General features: G+C 44.1%; 1 protein-coding gene and 1 gene segment (V, D, J or C); one reads left to right on the forward strand and one right to left on the reverse strand.

Annotated features, from left to right (window-relative positions):
* Positions 1 to 1459: 1459 nt before the first annotated feature.
* Positions 1460 to 17232, forward strand: LOC118365983 (immunoglobulin kappa light chain-like). Its single transcript, XM_052511774.1, has 4 exons — positions 1460 to 1464; positions 1637 to 1970; positions 15704 to 15755; positions 16710 to 17232. Exons 1-4 carry the CDS (start codon positions 1460 to 1462, stop codon positions 17027 to 17029), a joined length of 711 nt encoding a protein of 236 aa, XP_052367734.1. The 3' UTR covers positions 17030 to 17232.
* A 395-nt stretch (positions 17233 to 17627) lies between these two features.
* Positions 17628 to 19277, reverse strand: LOC127926380 (immunoglobulin kappa variable 4-1-like). The segment is given in 2 exon segments: positions 17628 to 18909; positions 19061 to 19277. Coding segments are annotated over 2 exon segments (411 nt in total).
* Positions 19278 to 22170: the final 2893 nt, after the last annotated feature.

Consider the following 22170-nt stretch of genomic DNA (forward strand, 5'->3'; position numbering starts at 1 on the left):
GTGCAATAGAGATTGCATCATCTGTGGATCTGTTTGGGCAGTATGCAAATTGTAGTGGGTCTAGGGTTTCTGGGATAATGGTGTTACCATTACCAACCTTTCAAAGCACTTCATGGCCAAGGACGTGAGTGCTACGGGGCTGTAGTCATTTAGGCAGGTTGCCTTTGTGTTCTTGGGCACAGGGCCTATGGTGGTCTGATTGAAACATGTTGGTATTACAGACTCAATCAGGGATATGTTGAAAATGTCAGTGAAGACATGCCCGGAAAACACGTCCTGGTAATCCGTCTGGCCCGGCAGCCTTGTGTATGTTGACTTGTTTAAAGGTCTTACTCACGTCGGCTACGGCGAGCGTGATCAGACAGTTGTCCGGAACAGCTGATGCTCTCATGCATGCCTCAGTGTTGCTTTCCTCGAAGCGAGCATAGAAGTGATTTAGCTCATCTGGTAGGCTCGTGTCACTGAGCAGCTCGCAGATGTGCTTCCCTTTGAAGTCTGTAATAGCTTGCAAGCCCTGACACGTAAGACAAACCTCGGAGCCGGTGTGGTATGATTCAATCTTAGCCCTGTATTGACGCATTGCCTGTTTGATGGTTTGTCGCAGGGCATAGCAGGATTTCTTGTAAGCTTCCGGGTTAGAGTCCCGCACCTTGAAAGCGGCAGCTCTACCCTTTAGCTCAGTGTGAATGTTGCCTGTAATCCATGGCTTCTGGTTGGGGTATGTACGTACAGTCACTGTGGGGACTACGTCCTCAATGCACTTATTGATAAAGCTAGTGACTGATGTGGTGTACTCCCCAATGACTTTACGGAAGGTTGCTGAATAACTGCTGTCATAATTGATGTCATCATGGTCATAATTGATGTCACCGTGCAGTTATACACCTCTCCCTCTTCCCAGCATGCCTTGCTCAGGGTCAGGGAGCTGCTTCGGCTGTAGCGGCAGCCCTTTTCGTCTGTGGTGGTCAGGACCCCCTCCTTCCCTCCTCCCCGTCCACGTCCCAGCTCACCATCACCCCCTGGGGGTACTCAACAGGCAGGCCAGTGTGGCCGAGCCCCCAGAGCTGCTCAGAGGACGGGGGGAGCAGAGACACTGTAGGCCTGACAGAGAGGCCAGCTAGAGAGGAGAGAGAGACAGAGAGGCAATACACACAAGATAAACAATTAGCTACAATACAGAGAACAAATCAAATCAACAATTAAATAACAATGAATCTATAAAGATAAAGGCAAAAAGAAACTCTGAAAATATTTTTTGACAAAACAATGTATGTCACATTCATGCTCTACAGTTTAGCCCACCAAGAGTAGTAAAACACTAGGAGGAGGTTTCCTGGACACAGATGAAGACTAGTCCTAGACTAAAAAGAACATTCAATGAAGATTATCTACTGAGCTTGCTTTCTGTCCAGCACTAGGATGAATGTGTCCAGGAAACTGCCCCTAAGTCTACAAAGACATGCAGTAAACAGATTCAGATTTAAGATTTACTATTCAGTGTCAAGGTCGGGGTTCAGACCCAGGGCCCATAGCTTAATGATGAGCTTGGAGGGTACTATGGTGTTGAAGGCTGACCTATAGTCAATGATCAGCATTCTTACATAGGTATTCCTCTTGTCCAGATGGAATAGGGCAGTGTGCAGTGCGATGGTGATTGCAATGTCTGTGGATCTATTGGGGAGGCGTGCCAGGTGAAAACTGTTTCAGTGGGTCACTCAGTCAGTCTCAGCTGTAAGACCAGCAGGGCTGTAAACCTTTACGGACATAGACAGAGGTTGGCCTGGTATCAACAGAAACTTGGAGACACTCTTAGACTCCTTACATATTTCATCAGTACCCGTAACTCTGGGATACCATCTAGATTCAGTGGCAGTGGATCTGGGAGTGACTTCACTCTGACCATCAGTGGAGTCCAGGCTGAAGATGCAGGAGATTACTACAGTCAGAGTGCACACTACTTAAGTGCCAGGGTGTTCACACAGTGATATAGAGCCTGACAAAAACCTCCCTCAGTCAGACTGCACAGTGACTGTACTGCTACAACTGGGACCTACTGCATGTGCTGAGGGGAAGACCCTGACATGGAACACTGATCAGTAGAGGGCAACTTTGAAAATGGTTGGAAAGTATCATAGAAATCACACGTCCTCCAACGTCAAATAATTTTCCACAACTGCGACCTGGCCAAGATAAAGCAAAGCAGTGCGACAAAAACACAGAGTTACACATGGGATAAACATACATACAGTCAATAACACAATAGAAAAATCTATGTACAGTGTGTGCAGATGTAGTAAAATTAGGGAGGTAAGGCAATAAATAGGCCATAGTGGCGAAATAATTACAATTTAGCATTAACACTGGAGTGACAGATGTGCAGATGATGACGTGCAAGTAGAGATACTGGGGTGCAAAAGAGCAAAACAATAAATACCAATATGGGAATGAGGTCGTTGGAAGGGCTTTTTACAGATGGGCTGTGTACAGGTGCAGTGATCGGTAAGCAGCTCTGACAGCTGATGCTTAAAGTTAGTGAGGGATTTTTGCAATTTGTTCCAGTCATTGGCAGCAGAGAACTGGAAGGAAAGGCGGGCAAAGGGGGTGTTGGCTTTGGGGATGACCAGTGAAATATACCCGCTGGAGCACGTGCTACGGGTGGGTGTTGCTATGGTGACCAGTGAGCTGATATAAGGCGGGGCTTTACCTAGCAATGACTTAGATGACCTGGAGCCAGTGGGTTTGGCGACGAATATGTAGCGAGGGCCGGACAACGAGAGCATACAGGTCGCAGTGCTGGGTAGTATATGGGGCTGTGGTGACAAAACGGATGGCACTGTGATAGACTACATCCAATTTGCTGAGTAGAGTGTTGGAGGCTATTTTGTAAGTGACATCACCGAAGTCAAGGTTCGAGTAGGATAGTCAGTTTTACGAGGGGATGTTTGGCAGCATGAGTGAAGGAGGCTTTGTTGCGAAATAGGAAGCCGATTCTAGATTTCATTTTGGATTGGAGATGCTTAATGTGAGTCTAGAAAGAGTTGAGTCTAACCAGACACCTAGGTACAGTGGGGCAAAAAAGTATTTAGTCAGCCACAGATTGTGCAAGTTCTCCCACTTAAAAAGATGAGAGGCCTGTAATTTTCATCATAGGTACACTTCAACTATGACAGACAAAATGGGAGAAAAAAAAAAATCCAGAAAATCACATTGTATGATTTTTAATGAATTTATTTGCAAATTATGGTGGAAAATAAGTATTTGGTCAATAACAAAAGTTTATCTGAATACTTTGTTATATACGCTTTGTTGGCAATGACAGAGGTCAAACGTTTTCTGTAAGTCCTCACAAGTTTTTCACACACTGTTGTTGGTATTTTGGCCCATTCCTCCATGCAGATCTCCTCTAGAGCAGTGATGTTTTGGGGCTGTTGCTGGGCAACACGGACTATTATTTTTTTTATTATTAATTTCAAACAAGGGCATGAGCATGATAAGAACTTACCAGTCCAAAACGATGTCCTCTCCCGTTCAAAAAATATTCCTCCACAATCGCAAAATTAATCGTCCTACAACAATCTCTGTCTCACTTTCCCAATCAATTTATTCTAAAATTGTGTGTACATCTGTATATCTAGACTTAAATTTAGCTTTCCCTGACTTAGTCGCCATAATGATTGATATATAAACAGCTGAATCTGCGCGTTTACCAAACAATGCAGTGCGTAATATGTGTTTCTCCTTCCGATATGAAACTTCAATAGCGAATGACTCTTTACGCTGGAGCTTACTACATGGGTTGGTTTTGCAACACATAAACATGACCTATTGCCGTTTACCTCAGCTCATTGGCTATCTACCCAGCTAGATTTCAAGACGATCAGTGGTCATTGGATTAAAATACAGTCAATCAATTAAACAGCGGGCAAATCATTGGTGCACAATGATGTCATGACTTGTTGTCTTCAAATCGGTTTCTTTCAGTCAATACGTCCCACGAAATGGCCCATCACATTTGATTGTGTTACAAACAAACCAGTTGATTGCTGTGAAACCAAACATGACTGGAAAAGTCACGTTCTGTGTGGGTTATTTACCTGGATTGTGTCGTTGAAAATGGAATGAGACGGAATTCATGACACAAGCAGTTCACAAAATGTTTTGTGTTAGGCTATTAAAAACAGATTTTATCAAACAAAAGATCATTCATTGTGTAACAATGTGCATTGGAATTGAAAACAGATGAAGATCGTCGAAGGTAAACAATTTATTTTAATGCAGTTTGAGTATGTTACGCCTGTGGTGGTTGAAATTGTTTTTTTTTTAATGGGGCTCTATGCTCAGATAATCGCATCGTATTCTTTCGCAGTAAATCCTTTTTTAAATCTGACAACGCAGTTGGATTAGCAAGATTCTAGGCTTTCGATACATGTGAGACACTTGTATTTTCATGAATGTTTAATATGACTATTTATGTAGCGATTACCATATGTTGTGGAATTTCAGCCCGCTAGCGGGTTCCGTGCGCAGAGGGGTTAACCAGATTTCTCCAAATGTAGCCTAACCGTCAATTCCCCAAATAAAGTTTTACTGACCTTGTTCGTAGGATGGGAAAAGCAATGTTCGATTCCATCACCGTCTCGTTCAACCTTTTTCAGGGGCCAAGTCTTTAAATTACGGGTCAAGACCCACCCGTGCACGGTTTTTGCCGTTACTACCTTCGGATGACAGATGCAGTTTTGGAAATCCGCTCAAATGACCAAATTGTCATGTAACTATTTAATCAATGTTCATAAATTCCAATTATATCTATCTGTCTGATACCCAGAGATTGTAAAGTTCTGGTCTTAAATAAAACAGACAGAATTCCCAGCTCACAATTGATCAGATCCCAATTTATTTGCGAGAGCTCTCAAGTTTTCACAAATACCTTCCTTCTTATACCATCCTAAACTACACACATACATACACACCAACATGGATTTTCTCATGAGTCTAACCACAGTTTATAACCCCTCAGCTGACAGTTCCAGGCTTCCCCAGACACTATAACTCTGGAGGAGCTCTCCCTGTCCTATTCTTATCTCCACATACATTACTTTCTTCCTAGGTACATGCCAATTAACCCCTTCCTAATCAACAAACATTATTTAATACTACAAGAAAGACAGGGTAGAATTCTTGCCAGTAATAGTGCAGTATACCTCATTTAGTCATTGATAACAATCCCATAACAGTGCAACACCATAGTACCCTCAAAGTTCATCACTAAGCTAAGGATCTTGGGACTAAACACCTCCCTCTGCATCTGGATCCTGGACTTCCTGACAGGTGGTGAGGGTAGGTAGCAACACATCTGCCACGCTGATCCTCAACACTGGCGCTCCACAGGTGTGTGTGCTCTGTCCTCTCCTGTACTCCCTGTTCACCCATGACTGCATGGCCAGGCACAACCCCAACACCATCATTAAGTTTGCAGACGACACAACAGTGCTAGGCCTGATCACAGACAACGACGAGACAGGCCGGGTGGTGCCAAAATAACAACCTATCCTTCAACGTAACCAAGACTATTCTCATCGACAGGGCTGTAATGGAGCAGATTGAGAGTTTCAAGTTCCGTGGTGTCCACATCAACAACAAAGGGCACGACAAAGCCTATTCCCCCTCAGGAAACTAAAAATATTTGTCATGGGTCCTGAGATCCTCAAAAGGTTCTACAGCTGCTACATCGAGAGCATCCTGACTGGTTGCATCACTGCCTGGTACGGCAATTGCTCAGCCTCTGACCGCAGGGCACTACAGAGGGTAGTGCGTACGGCTCAGTACATCACTGGGGCTAAGCTGCCTGCCATCCAGGACGTCTACACCAGGCGGTGTCAGAGGTGTGGCGGATGAATCAGAATTAGTTGGGTAACATAGATAATTAAGATGTTTTTTTGCATAATATGCTTATGTGAGATAATTGTTATTAGAATGTATCCCTTTCGACTAAAGTGTTGGCAGTTGAACTTTTCCGTCAGCTGGTGGTCAGTCACCAGCTGAGGGACATCTCCCCAGAGAGGGGAGAGGTCAGGCTTGTCTTTCACATGTCCCTGGTGCTATGCAGAATATCAGAAAGGGCCGGCCAAGGGGCAGGGCTGAAGGTTTCGTATCGCGACACTTGGCGCCCAACGTGGGGTCCCACACCTCTATTTAAGACTCTACTACTACCTGAGTTAACAGCCCCTACCAGCGCTCTATTTCCAAACAACTTACTAAAGTAGGTATCTTATATTTTTAAAGAGTTAGAGATATGGCTACGGCAGTACCAACCTACCCAGACGCAGGAAGAGCATTGGCTCTCCATGCGGACGAGGAGGAATTACAAAGGACAAGGCGAGCTAGTGCCTTACCTTACAAACCATCAGGATATTTCGTCGTACCGGGTTTACCATGGGGTAAACTGAGAACGGTAGACCAGACAGCCATAAAATACCTTCTAGGATTTGAGGGTAGACAACTTTCGTTGTTGTATTTTCAATTTCAAAGTGTATAACTACTGTATGTGTATGTTATACTAATGTATAAGTGTCACTATGGGCGTTGTATGAGAAAAAAATCCCGGAGAAATAAAGTACTATAGAGTTTATAACTAAATAGGAAATCTAAATAAATTCTCAAGGTAAAGAGCAATGGCGGGTTAGAGTCTACTCTTTGAGAAAAAAAATCCCTGAGGAAACTAGAAAATACTATAGAGTTTATAACTAAAATAGGAAATTTATACAAACCTCAAGGTAAACATATGGCAACAGGAGTGAATTATTTTCAACGCCGTCAAGGCAGGCAGACCTCGTAGTAATACGAAATTGTAGCGGTTTCTGGGGAGAGGCGGACCAAAATGCAGCGTGGTTAGTTTTGTACATCTTTAATAAAGATAAATACAACAATCTACAAAAAAAGAAATGTGAAAAACCGAAACAGTCCTATCTGGTGCCACAAACACAAAGACAGGAACAATCACCCACGAAACACTCAAAGAATATGGCTGCCTAAATATGGTTCCCAATCAGAGACAACGATAAACACCTGCCTCTGATTGAGAACCACTTCAGGCAACCATAGACTTTTCTAAATAACCCCACTAAACCACAAACCCAATACCTACAAAACCCCCAAGACAAAACACACCACTTAATAAACCCATGTCACACCCTGGCCTGACCAAAATAATAAAGAAAATACAAAGACCAGGGGGTGACAGAGCCCCCCCCCCAAGGTGCGCACACCAAAACCCATAGGGGAGGGTCCGAGTGGGCGTCTGTCCACGGTGGCGGCTCCTGCGCGTGACGTGGACCCCACTCCAACGAAGTCTTAGTCCGCATGCATCGCGTCCTTTGATTGGCCTAGTAACCCTCACCAAGGGCCCCACTGGACTGAGGGGCAGCTCGGGACTGAGGGGCAGCTCGGGACTGAGGGGAAGCTCGGGACTGAGGGGAAGCTCGGGACTGAGAGGAAGCGCGGGACTGAGAGGAAGCGCGGGACTGAGAGGAAGCTCAGTACTGAGAGGAAGCACAGTACTGAGAGGAAGCACAGGCAGGTAGTTGGCTCTGGCAGATCCTGGCTGGCTGGTGATTCTGGCAGATCCTGGCTGACTGGCGGTTCTGGCAGATCCTGGCTGACTGGCGGATCCTGGCTGAATGGCGGATCCTGGCTGAATGGCGGATCTGGAAGATCCTGGCTGACTGGCGGATCCTGGCTGAATGGCGGATCTGGAGGATCCTGGCTGAATGGCGGATCTGGAGGATCCTGGCTGACTGGCGGATCCTGGCTGACTGGCGGATCCTGGCTGAATGGCGGATCTGGCGGATCCTGGCTGAATGGCGGATCTGGAGGTTCCTGGCTGACTGGCGGATCCTGGCTGACTGGCGGATCCTGGCTGCTCCATGCTGACTGGCGGCTCTGGCTGCTCCATGCAGACTGGCGGCTCTGGCTGCTCCATGCAGACTGGCGGCTCTGGCTGCTCCATGCAGACTGGCGGCTCTGGCTGCTCCATGCAGACTGGCGGCTCTGGCTGCTCCATGCAGACTGGCGGCTCTGGCTGCTCCATGCAGACTGGCGGCTCTGGCTGCTCCATGCAGACTGGCGGCTCTGGCTGCTCCATGCAGACTGGCGGCTCTGGCAGCGCTGAACAGGCGGGAGACTCCGGCAGCGCAGTAGAGGAGGAAGGCTCTGGCAGCGCTAAACAAGCGGGAAACTGGAGACGCTGGCAACGCAGAACAGGAGGGAGACTCCGGCAGCGCTGTAGAGGAGGAAGGCTCTGGCAGCGCTGGACAGGCGAGGCACACTGTAGGCCTGATGCGTGGTGCTGGCACTGGTGGTACTGGGCAGAGGACACGCACAGGAAGCCTGGTGCGGGGAGCTGCCACCGGAGGGCTGGTGTGTGGAGGTGGCACAGGATGGACCGGACCGTGAAGGCGTACTGGAGATCTTGAGAGCAGGGCTGACACAGGACGTGCAATGCTAGGGAGTTGCACAGGAGGCCTGGTGCGTGAGGCTGGCACAATCTTCACCAGCCGACTAACACGCACCTCAGGACGAGTATGGAGAGCTGACCCAGGTGCCATCAAATCCCCAACACGCTCCATCGGACGAATTCCGTGACTAATGCACCAACACAGCAACTCCCTCATAACTCTCTCCTCCAATTTCCCCATTAACTCCTTCACAGTCTCAGCCTCGCTCACCTCTAACACCGGCTCTGGCTCTGGTTTCCTCCTTGGCTCCTTACAGGGGGAGTTGGCTCAGGTCTGACTCCTGACTCTGCCACACTCTCCCTGTGCCCCCCCCAAGACATTTTTGGGGCTGACTCTCGGGCTTCCATCCGCGTCACCGTGCTGCCTCCTCATACCAGCGCCTCTCTGCCTTTGCCGCCTCCAGTTCTTCTTTGGGGCGGCGATATTCTCCAGGCTGTGCCCAGGGTCCTTTTCCATCCAATATCTCCTCCCATGTCCAGAAATCCAGATTCCGCTGCTCCTGTTGCCGCTGCCTGTCACCACGCCACTTGGTCCTGTTGGTGTGGGTGATTCTGTTACGGTTTTCTTGCGGTGAAGGAGAGGCGGACCAAAATGCAGCGTGGTAATTTTGATACATGTTTAATAAAGATGAAAACGAACAATACAAAACAAGAAACGTAACACGAAAACCTAAACAGCCTATCTGGTGCAACAAACACAGAGACAGGAACAATCACCCACAAAACACTCAAAGAGAATATGGATGCCTAAATATGGTTCCCAATCAGAGACAACGATAAACACCTGCCTCTGATTGAGAAGCACTTCAGGCAACCATAGACTTTTCTAGAAAACCCCACTATACCACAATCCTAATACCTACAAAAAAATAAAGACAAGACACACCACATAATAAACCCATGTCACACCCTGGCCTGACCAAAATAAGAAAGAAAACACAAAATACAAAGACCAGGGCGTGACAGAAATTGGGTTCTAATAAAAGACATCCCAGAAAAAGAAGGGGGACCAGAGGATGTAAGTGTGTATTGTGGCAAAGTGGCCTTCTATGCACAGCCCTGGTACCCCATGGCAATGGCCCTGCTACAAGACGGGACTCCAACGAATCTAAGAGACACTACTGTAATGTTGAGAGCCATGCAGGAAGATTTATGTTAAGTATTTAGGATATATTTTAAGCCAACAGGGCAGAAAAAAAGATGAAGGTACAAAAAGAGGGATTTTATAAGCATTAAATGTAATTTTGAAAATAAATATGTTGCAGTTCTTAGGGATAATAAAGTACTGTAGGTAATGGATCCCATACTACGCAACATATATAAAATTATTGATGAGACTGAGTTAAGATTAACCCAGGTTATTGTTAGATAAAATACAGTGGACTCCCGAAAGAGAGATTTCATTAGTACAGAAAACATATGCTATGTTTAGCAGCGTTTGGCCATTTCTAATCATTTGAAGGTTTGTCTTCAAATAGTAGAAAGATGACAAGAATATATGGCATCTGTTGTGACCCAGGATCATTGAGAGTATCGGGTTAATTAAGTTGATCTATATAATTATCTTATAGGTTACTACATAGAAATGTTGAGTTCTATAAAATTCGTTAGTGTAAACAGGGAGACAGTGAGACAGTCAGCCAATATTTGGAAACAGAGACCATATCTGGTACTGACAGTATTAGCTTCGGAAACAGGAAGCAGATGCGGAAGCGAAAAAGGCCGGTTTTAAACCACAGCCATTAAAAGCAGCAGTTAAGAGGAAGTTAAACATAGACATAACTACATTGAAAGAGCTGAGACAGATAGTGACCCATGTGCATATGTATTAGGTCAGTTAGACACTGACACAGGAGTAGGGGAATGGGACGTTACAGGGAAGTAAATAATGAACAGAGTGGACACCTCAGGGTAAAACTTCAGGATGGACTTTAAAAAAGATATGAAAATAATAAACCACTTAGGGATAAATATGCTACAAGGAGAAGAAAATCTCCTCAGCTTATCGGACGCTAAATAATTATAAGTAAGGGTAGTCGTAAATATGAACCATTTTTTTGTTCCAGACCAAATAGAGAGAGTCAGAACACACATAAAATAATTGAAGGAACATGTAAGCCAGTGAGAGAACATAACTGGGGCAGGTTAATGAGGAAAGAGAAGACAATGTGCTGTGTCTCCAAGCTTATAGCCATAGAGGATACAGAACCCGTCAGGGGTGACAAAAGAGAAAGGCACATGGTGAAATTGGGCTGGCAAATATACATTGCCCAGGACCCCAAAACCAAATTGGAATGTGTATACTCGTGCCACATGTTGGTGGACAGGAAAGCAGCTCCTGGAGAGGGAAGAGGTAGAAATGAATCTGCTCTACCTGATCCACAAGGAAAAATGAGAAGGTTGATTAACCTAATAAAAAGAAAACTAACCTCAAACACACAAGACCCTGGAGAGGGCACATCTAGACAAAGGGACACAGGCCATACTAGGTCCCCCATTTGTAAAAAATAAATAAGAAAGAAAACAAAACTAACTAGAATGTCTCCCTCTGTTTCCACGGGTAAATGAGGCTGGGAGAATATAGAACCAGGCATAGGGAATGTAAGGTGGGATGGTGCTGGTGGGTAAGTATCCTTTCCACCATAATATTAGTACCCACCGCCATAATAATAGGACTAAACCTAGGGATAGTGTATGAAAAACAAGAGAGAGAATTAGTACAGGGACTAGAGATACTCCAAGAAAAATGTGCCAACTTCATACCAACCTATAGAGCATTTACAAAGAGATGGGGCACACCCGTACAATGCACCATAACAAATGACTCACTGTGTCCAGGACACCCTTCAGTCAAGTTAAAACAGAGATATAATATTACGAAATGGACCTGAATCTGACCTGGGATCATAATGATACCATAGTGGTGTTGTGGAAATCAGTGACTAGTAACACACTCCAAGGGTATATAGTAAATATACCTAAAGGACCAGTACTGGTTAATCAGACATGTTAAAATGGACAATATATGAATTCATATAAAGGCGACCAGTGGAGGGGACAGCTGGGTGATGCAGAGAATATAACGGAGATCAAATTTATCTATGATCAAAGTACGACCAGTTCACCTTGGGAAAGTGTTGAGTGCCACAGTTTAAGACTGCTTTCAACACCTCAGCCTGGCCTAGGAGGATGAAACCAACGCGTTGGCCTCGGATGAGCAAAAATAGCATGAGCAAAAATGCATCAGCAAGTCATGCATCTGCAAGTTCAGCAATAACAACACCCCGTGAACCAGGCTAAAACAATACTAGCACCCTAGAGCGAGCTAAAAGGGAAGTGGCCCCCCCGACCACACTGGCGGGCGACAAAACAGAACTTAACCTAACACACACAGAGGGCCCAAGACAGGGTATGGATCAAGGGGGCTTAGATATATTATGTCTGAAAGGGAATAGCTCCAGGTACCGAGTAAGGCGCAGCACGCAGAGGCAAATTACAGGACCAAGCCCTGAAGCTAAATGGTTGAATGATATAGTGTTATACCTACACCCTGGAAATTCCTCCTCGTGGGATAATAGAATACTGGGAGGAAGGAAGGGTATTATTTTACCATATGCAAAAAATAGGACCTATAAGTATCCAGGATTTACTAGTGGCCCATTAGATTCCACCGGATGGAATATGGAGTGTGGGGACATGACATTCCCCACTCCGCCAGGCCAGGAGAAAAACCAATAAAGTATTCCACCTCAGGATGGGTTGCCTTATGACACAGAATAATACAAACCCAGGGTTGGCCTATCCCAGGTCAACCCCATGGACAGCACTAGACCTTAGGAGTTTGAAAGAAAATTATCAACAAAGCCTTGAGATGGCCCAAAGAATGTGTGCTAAAGCCCCATTATGGAACTGGGGACAAGAACCAAATAACCCGTTCTATAGGAAAAAAGGGAAGACCGCCCAACAGTATTATGACCAATGGGTCATAATGGGTTAGACCCCCCGCGAATAAAACTGAGGCCTGGGCACGATACCATTGCATCTCAGCCCATGGCATATTGAAAGAATCAGGAATCCCCCACTTCCATAGATGGTCAGGGGGACATTATCCTTCACCTGGAATGCTGGGGGTAGCTCCGGCCTTCTCAGGCAGGAATGAGAACGCAAACCAAAAATTGGCAGACATGGTAAACGCACGGGGCGCTTGCCACTCCAGAGTATTGGCTGGAGGAGGTATTTTAAACCATATAAGAACACAGGACAAAATGGAACATGTGCATCAATTTGGATACAGTTTCCCTCCAATAGGAAGATTGAACACCGATACCCTTATATGGATGCAGGGATTAATGCTACAGAAATGGAATACAACCATGGGAAAAATGATTAGGAATGCATTTATAATGAAAGAAACGGTCATTAAAAACTTTGAAGCCAGCACTAGTATGAAGAGTACCACGGTGTCCAAAACATTTGACCCAATAGCAATGGGATGGGATAAACGCCCGCTAGACCCCACTCCGTTAACCGGAGGATACGTACAATTAGCATGCTATGGAGGCATTCAATTCCATGTAAACCAAGGGGATATAGCTGGCACCAGGGATCAGACCCTTAGAACAGATCCCTCTCTAGCAGATTGGGCTAGATATACCCTTGAACCCGTGACCGCCCGGTGGCTGATGGGAGGGTATAAGGAATGGGCCATAAAGCTAATGTGGCCACAACAGGACGAACCATGGGGAGACCTATGGGGAAAAGGGTCAGACTGGGATAAGAATATGACCCTGACTTGGAATATGTCCACGTGTAAACAGTTATTTGACAATGGTACGGTATCAGAAGGGTGCAGTATAATTAAACGAAACTTGGAACTGTTAAAAACTATGGGGCAGGAAAACTACTGTAACATATTGAAGAGAAGGTTCTGGGACGAAGGAGCAGATGGCATAACGTGGTATCGAGATGAGGACACCACTATGAGTAATGCTTTAGGAGTCAACTGGTTAACTAGAGCATGGGGAGGTTTTACCACAGGGATGGCTAAAAGGGCAAATGATGTAATAGTGGAGTCGCTACTTAACTAAATTCTTAAAGAACTCTGACCGATTGAAACACCGCTCCTGAGCTCGTGGGTCTCCCTGTCATCTTTTAAAGGTATTTAAGTTGAAGTATTATATTTTATTAGAGATAAGTGTTATCATTGTACCAGGCATTGTAGAGCATTAAAGCATTTGCATGTTTTTGATTAATGCTGTGTGTAACCAAGTAACAATTGTGTATTTTGAAGTGTGTTTGATTGTAAAAGACAAAAAACTGAGTGTTTCCAAAAATAAACGGTAGCCTTATTTTGTCTCGAGTAAAACGCCCTCCCAAGACAGTTAACTGACACTCCCCTCTACCGGGACACTGGAAACGGAGACCAATACTCCATGACAAAGTGAGTTACCATTAAAAGACAAGGAGGAAGGTGTGTCCGGTAGTGATTCATTAATTGTCTTATTGTCTCATCTCCTCCATCTCCTCCTCCTTTTGTACGGCTCTGTATCACTGTGTGAACACTGCGCCTGTGTGGTAACTGACAGTAGTAATCTCCTGCATCTTCAGCCTGGACTCCACTGATGGTCAGAGTGAAGTCACTATGAGTTCCACTGCCACTGAATCTAGATGGAGTCCCAGACTGAAGGGTTTTAGCATAGTAAATAAGGAGTTTAGGAGCTCCTCCAGCTTTCTGTTGATGCCAGGCTAGGCGGGGATAAGTGGCTCCTGCGCCATGCACATTACTGCTGGTTTTACAGTTCAGAGAGACTGACTGTCCTGGGAGAACAGCTCTCACAGCAGGAGTCTGAGTCACAGTGTACTGACCTCTAGATTCTGAAACAAAGAGAACTAGTAATTATACATCACCAGGAATAAATAAAACAATATCAACAACTGTCCAGTTAACTCACTGTTTACTTTTCAGTATACAAACATACTGTAGAACTTTCTTTTACCCTTGATGTTGAATGCAAGTGTGCAAATGAGGATGTCATGTTCTGACCTTAGTTCCTTTGTTATGTCTTTGTTTTAGTATGGTCAGGGTGTGAGCTGGGTGGGTAGTCTATGTTCTTTTTTCTATCATTTGGGATTTTCTGTGTTTGGCCTGGTATGGTTCTCAATAAGAGGCAGCTATCAATCATTGTCCCTGATTGAGAATCATACTTAGGTAGCTTGGTTTCACTTTTGAGTTGTGGGTGTTTATTTTCTGTTCTGTGTTTTGTTGCACCGTTCAGGACTATTCGTTTGTCGTGTATTGTTTTGTTTCAGTATTCATTCTTTATTAAATTACAATGAATACTTACCACGCCGCACCTTGGTCCTCTCTTCCTCCTGACGACAACCATTACATTACCAAAAATGTCATGGTTGTTGTGAGTTCTGTTGTCATGAAGGACAGCTCTCAGTCGTTAAGTGTTAAACTCACAGGGCTATAAACACTCCCAGAGCACTGAAGCATGTGCTGCCAATGCAAAGTTTTTTATGTAAATAATATTCCTGTTAAGGCCCCACATTCAGAACTGTTAAACATGTAACTATTTACAGATTATACAGACACAGACTATTTTCTAATGTTGTAAATACCTTATACTGTAAATCAGTGATCCAATATGAAAATTGTATTATCTTCGTTCTTCAGTAGATTATACTCCTAACCCAGGACTATCAATCCCTATTGTATTATACTAGTACTTCAGTACTATCGGTACCTATTGTATTATACGAGTACTTCAGTGGAATCAGTCCCTATTGTATTATACTGGTACTTCAGTACTATCAGTCCCTATTGTATTATACTAGTACTTCAGTACAATCAGTCCCTATTGTATTATACTGGTACTTCAGTACTATCGGTACCTATTGTATTCTACTGGTACTTCAGTACTATCAGTCCCTATTGTATTATACTAGTACTTCAGTACAATCAGTCCCTATTGTATTCTACTGGTACTTCAGTACTATCAGTCCCTATTGTATTATACTAGTACTTCAGTACAATCAGTCCCTATTGTATTATATTGGTACTTCAGTACTATCAATTCCTATTGTATTATTCTAGTGCTTCAGAACGATCAGGGTGGAACTGAGAGTGTTCTGTGTGTAGGTGTTCACTCTTGTGTGAAGGAGGTTTTTGTACGGCGAATTCACCAGAATGAATCACCGTGGTGGACATTTGGAAGAGGCACAAAACTGGTGCTGAAAAGTAAGTACACTTTTTGTCTTCTATTAGACAAAAAAATGAAATCTTGCTATTGAACAAAGTTATGAAATGTTATGTTCTCCAGAGGAAATACTTTTAGGCTATATCTTTTTAGAAATGTCTGTGGACAGATTGGCAGATTGGTAGAGGGCAGAGAAGTGAGAGAATTGTTCACATATCACCAAGTTTATTTGGCAATAAAGTATTCTGACATGCGATTTAAAAAGAGCACATTTTGATATACAGTATTGCATATCACCTCACTGTCCTGTCAAGATGTAGCAACTACTATTTCTAATTTAAAAGCAACACTTTGTATTGTCATCATAGTCGTTAACACTGACATGGCTTAAAGTTGAACGTCATCTATAGTTTTGAATAGTATTTTGAGGTCATTGTGTCTTGTGTCTCAGAGTAGAATTGACTAAATTGATTTGGAGATTTACACTTTGAATAGTCATTCTGATTATTAAATCGGAATATGTGATATCTCTTTACAGCATGTCTCTGTAGAAATAGGGGCCATTTGCCAGACACATTAAACCTAGTCCTGGACTAGTCTCGGATAAGGCTTCGCCTGTGTCCTCGAAACCCCCTCCTCGTGTTTTGTTGCTCTTACATTTACATTTAACATTTAAGTAATTTAGCAGACGCTCTTATCCAGAGCGACTTACATGGTGGACTAAACTGTAGAGCATGAATGCAACATACATTTTTCTGATGGATTGTTTTGTCCAACATTTTTTATTTTTTTGCCTTTATCTTTATAGATTCCTTGTTCTGTTGTTGTCAGTTGTTCTCGGTACTGTATCTAATTGTTTATCCTGTGTGTATTACTACTCCTCACCTCCTTTCTCTCTCTCTCCCTCTCTCATATCCTCTTATCTCCTCTCCTTATATATTCCATCAAGGAGTAGTACTGGCTGACCCTGCTCTCTCATCTCTCCCCTCTTCCAGCTGGTCCCTCTGTCAGGCCCACAGTGTCTCTGCTCCCCCCGTCCTCTGAGCAGCTCTCTGGGAGCTCGGCTACTCTGGCCTGCCTGCTGAGTGGCTACTCCCCCCAGGGGGCGATGGTGAGCTGGGAGGTGGACGGAGCGGAGGTGAAGGAGGGGATCCTGACCACCACAGAAGAAGAGAAGGGCGGCCGCTACAGCCGCAGCAGCACCCTGACCCTGAGCAAGGCACGCTGGGAAGAGGGGGAGGTGTACACCTGCAGGGTCGCCCATGATGACACCAGTGATGCGGCCGCCTTCCGTAAAAGTCAGTGTAGCATCTAGAGACAGGAGAAGCCATTGTAGGGGTCTAGAGAGTCCCAACATGGTGCTAGTTCTGGAAACATTACTGTTTTACAGCTGAATGTTACAGCATAATAGTGAATAGTATCAGTAGTGCTGTGTGCTAAATTAACTATTTTGAGACTCAGTTGTTCATGTCTTCTTGCCTTTGAATTAAAATAAAGCTTGTTTTGATTGAAAACTAACCCCAATTGTTTAATCATCACTCAAGTCATCACTATCTCATAAATAGGCAGTACATTTCATACTAATTGATATCAATCAGGTTCTATCGTTTCAGCATTGTAGCATATAGCTCCTCTCATGTTTTCAAACATAATTTAAAGGACATCTGATCCAACAAATATTCTGCAATCATTTCTACAACTGAATGATCCTGTTGTACTGTAGCACCAGTACCAGTGATGATAATTTGTGATATTTGATAATAAACCTCGAAGATCTGCTCTCAGAACTCACACTGCCAAACAGTTTCTTTCCATAACATATATATATTCCTAATGTTTTATTCCTGTTTTATTTTACTAAATTCAATGTTTTTCAATGTCGTGAAGGATCGGAGGACCAGTCTTCGGCGTGGTAAGTTTCCATGGTTCTTTTAATAAGAAATACTCAACATGAACACAACTGATACAAAAACAATAACCGTGAACCGAACGAAAACCAAAACAGTACCGTGTGGTGAAAAAACACAGACACGGAAACAAACACCCACAAACAAACAGTGAAACCCAGGCTACCTAAATATGATTCTCAATCAGAGACAACTAATGACACCTGCCTCTGATTGAGAACCATACCAGGCCGAAACATAGAAATACCCAAATCATAGAAAAACAAACATAGACTGCCCACCCAAACTCACACCCTGACCATACTAAATCATGACAAAACAAAGGAAATAAAGGTCAGAACGTGACAGCAAGTGTCCAGATGAAGATGGTGAAAAAAGTCAGGGTTGTTGTGGGTTCTGTTGTCATGAAGGACAGCTCTAAGTCATGAAGTGATAAACTCACAGGGATATAAACACTCCCAGAGCACTGAAACATGTGCTGCCAATGCAGAGGATCATCACTAATCAAATAAGCTTATGGTATTTTCCAGAATAATAAAAAAAGTTAATCATCTTCCTGGTTAGCACCCACATTTATAACTGACTGAGGGACCTTACATAAGCTAGGTCATTTATTCTGAAATTATGTGAGACATTACTATTGCATATAGATGGAGTCCATTCAACTTATTGTGTGACATGTTATGAAAACGTTTGTTGGCCATAGCAACAGGGAAGTAATATTTATGTAGTCTGGACCTGTGAGTGTTATCAGTTCAGGAATGCTTTAGCATGAGGGTGAAAGAGTTGACATAATGTCAGCATCACTGACATATTTAGCTCAGTGTATTTTAGTTCAGTCAGTGTTCCATGTCACTGTCTCTTCCTCCTCAGCACCTGCAGTAGGTCTCAGCTGTATCAGTACAGTCAGTGTACAGTCTGACTGAGGGAGGTTTTTGTACGGCTCTGTATCACTGTGTGAACACCCAGACACTGTTGGGATTGTGGAAACTCTGACAGTAGTAATCTCCTGCATCTTCAGCCTGGACTCCACTGATGGTCAGAGTGAAGTCACTCCCAGATCCACTACCACTGAATCTAGATGGAGTCCCAGACTGAAGTGTTGTAGCATAGTAAATAAGGAGTTTAGGAGCTCCTCCAGCTTTCTGTTGATACCAGGCTAGACGGTTATTTCCATTCACATTCACATGCACATTACTGCTGGTTTTACAGTTCAGAGAGACTGACTGTCCTGGGAGAACAGCTTTCACTACAGGAGTCTGAGTCACAGTGATCTGTCCTCTGGATTCTGAAACGTATTAAAAACACAATTAATTATTAAATACATATTGTAATAAATAGTTCTGAATATGCATATTAAATCCATATATATTATTCCTTTGTGTTTCTTTAATAATTTTTTCGACAATATGAAAAAAAACAAATCTTAACACTGTAACCTTGAAAGCAGAGTGCCAGTATCCAGATGAAGATGGTGATAAAAGTCATGGTTGTTGTGGGTTCTGTTGTCATGAAGGACAGCTCTCAGTCGTTAAGTGTTAAACTCACAGGGCTATAAACACTCCCAGAGCACTGAAGCATGTGCTGCCAATGCAAAGTATCCTCACTATGCAAACAGACTTTTTTGGTCCCACAGAGATACTGTAGTTGAAGGGATCTTTTTCTTTTTTGGGATTAGGTGGGCGGATCGCATCCAACTTTTAGTTGCATACACCACCTACTGTACTGGTGTGTGAGGCCATTCACGGCCTACCTACATTATATTATTTGATTAAATACTACTACATTGTGAAAAAGGAAAAGGACAATGACCCCACCAACTATTAGCCCTCTCTAAAAAATCCACCACCTATTCCACTATTTAACCCTACCTAGGCCTGCTCAAGACCAATGGTCTGAGAGGACATATCACTACCACTCAACACCCCCTGCAGTTATTCTGCAGTATATCCTCGCAATCCGCTGCCGCCACAACCACTCTTTTCTGTTACTTTCGATCCATTTCTGCAGTACAATTAACAACCATGGCTATAAATGCTAAAAAGCCCACCTTACTGAAGCACATATTCCTCCAATCACTCTCTTGTTCTCTGTCTACTCACAGGAATCCTCTCAGGATCCCTCACCCTGTACCCATCTTCCTCTACCACTCTCTTCACTGCTTCAGCATTCAACACTTTCTGTACTTCTCTAACCCTGGCAACCTCAACCTGTCTTTCTCTCACCCCCACAACTAACACACACAACTTTCTTCACAGATACCACACATTCCTTTGTCTCATGCCCTCCTGCACACTTCTCACATCTAGGTATCTCCCTCTTACACACTGCTACAACATGCCCATAACCTTGACACCTAAAACACTTCCTACCTTGACTTTATCTGGTAACGACTCTTTATCAAACCTCAGCATGACAGATAATACCTTCTCAGTTTCCCCACCAAATGTACGTCTCACCAAACGGTGGGCTTCACAGACACCAGGAATCTTCCATTTCAACTGCTCCTCCTCCACTTAATTCCTCCGATGTTATCACTCCCTTCAACGAGGCCCTGCACCACGGAGAAAATCACGTCACAATTCTTGTCCCTAATCTCGTTATCCCGAGCGCCCTCTACCTCTGGGCAGTACAAACACAATAAATCATCAGGAGTCCACTCTGAATTAACCAGCTCAACAGTCCCCAACCTCCCCTACACCCAGCCTGACACCACATATGGTTCAGCCAAACAGCAAAATCATCCTTACAATACTTGGGACGAGGCCGGAACTAGGCGATCCTCACCGCAGGCACTTCACCCTCACTCTCAACAAGTTCCATCTTTGAACAACTGGAGCACATATCCTTGTTTTTGAACATAACACCCACCATCCTCACTACTTCCCTCTACACTCAACTTCTCAGCAGTCATCACTACACCTGCCACTTCATCCTCACTCTCGTCATTTTCCATTTCCTCAGCAAGCTCTTCCAAAAGTTCTGTGCGATCCTCCATTCCATATTTCCTGAAAACATATTCCATGTCTTTCCTTTTTTCCTTGTCCATCATCTTCTCCTTCACCAGATCTTCCAGAAGGCTAGTACAATCCCCCACTTCATATTTATTCATATTATGTTTCCTTTTTTTCTTGTCCTCCATCTTTCCATCTGACAGAATATCAACCCCTCATCCTCATCCTCCGCACTCATTTAAAACAACTGGGCGTTGAAGGGATCTATGTGAACAGAGGTATTTTAAAGGTAGAGGCTGATTTTCGAGCCAATCATGGCCTTGAATGGTAAACAAGGCTCATCTGAGCTCAATCAAAGGCTGGGAAGGTTCTGGAAGGTTCTAGCTGGACGTGGCAGGAGAAAGGTTATGCCTTGACAGAACCTTAGGTGGTTACAGTGGCTTATAATCATGTTATATAATCTCAAAGTAAAGTGTCTTATATGTCCAAACCCTGAATGCTGATTGGCTGTCGGACATGGTATTTGAGACCGTATTGCACAGGTATGACAAAACATGTAATTACGTTGGTAACCAGTTAATAATAGCACTACGGCTCCTTGGGGGTTTGTGATATATGGCCAATATTTATTTTATGGGTCTTTGGGCACCAATGTTGTACTAGTCTGTCAGTTAACTAACTGTAGCCCATCTGTTGCTCTGCACAATTTGTGTCATCCTCCTTTGTCCTCTTTCATCAATGACCCAATTTCAACCACTTTCCTGTCATTGGCTGGATGTGCTTTGGGTGGTTGACCATTCTTGATACACACAAGAATGTTGCAGTTCTTGACACACTCAAACCGATGTGCCTGGCCCCTATCACCATGGCCCGTTCAAAGGCACTTAAATATTTTCTCTTACCCATTCTCCCTCTGAATGGAACACATACACAATCCATGTTTCCTGTGTCTCAAGGCTTAAAAATCCTTCTATAACCTGTCTCCTTCCCTTTATACTTACCCTGATTGAAGTGGATTTAACAAGTGACATCAGTAAGGGATCATAGCTTTCACCTGGTCAGAATGGTCAGACCTCAATCCTGTAGAAAATGTGAAATGAAATGAAAAAGCGAGTGTGAGCAAGGAGGCCCACAAACCTGACTCAATTACACCAGCTCTGTCAGGAGGAATGGGCCAAAATTCACCCAACTTATTGTGGGAAGCTTGTGGAAGGATTCCCTAAACATTTGACCCAAGTTAAACAACTTAATACTGGAGATTTACAACCTCCAGGATACAGATAGAGTTATCAAATAGTTAGAGCATTGGGATAGAAATTCTCATGACAGTAGCTAACCTTCCTCTCTCCTCTCTACTATTTCATCTCTACTCTCCTCCAGTTGGTACCTCTGTCAGACCCACAGTGTCTCTGCTCCACCCAGTCCCCTGAGCAGCTCTCCGGGGGCTAGGCCACACTGGTCTGCCTGCCAGCTGAGTGGCTTCTCCCCCTAGGGGGCAATGGCCAGCTGGGAGGTGGACGGGGTAGAGGTGACAGACGGCGTCCTGACCACCACAGAAGAAGAGAAGGGCGACTGCTACAGCCACAGCAGCACCC

This window comes from Oncorhynchus keta, unplaced genomic scaffold (genome assembly GCF_023373465.1).
Source record: "Oncorhynchus keta strain PuntledgeMale-10-30-2019 unplaced genomic scaffold, Oket_V2 Un_contig_7456_pilon_pilon, whole genome shotgun sequence".
NCBI classification, from domain to species: Eukaryota; Metazoa; Chordata; class Actinopteri; order Salmoniformes; family Salmonidae; genus Oncorhynchus; species Oncorhynchus keta.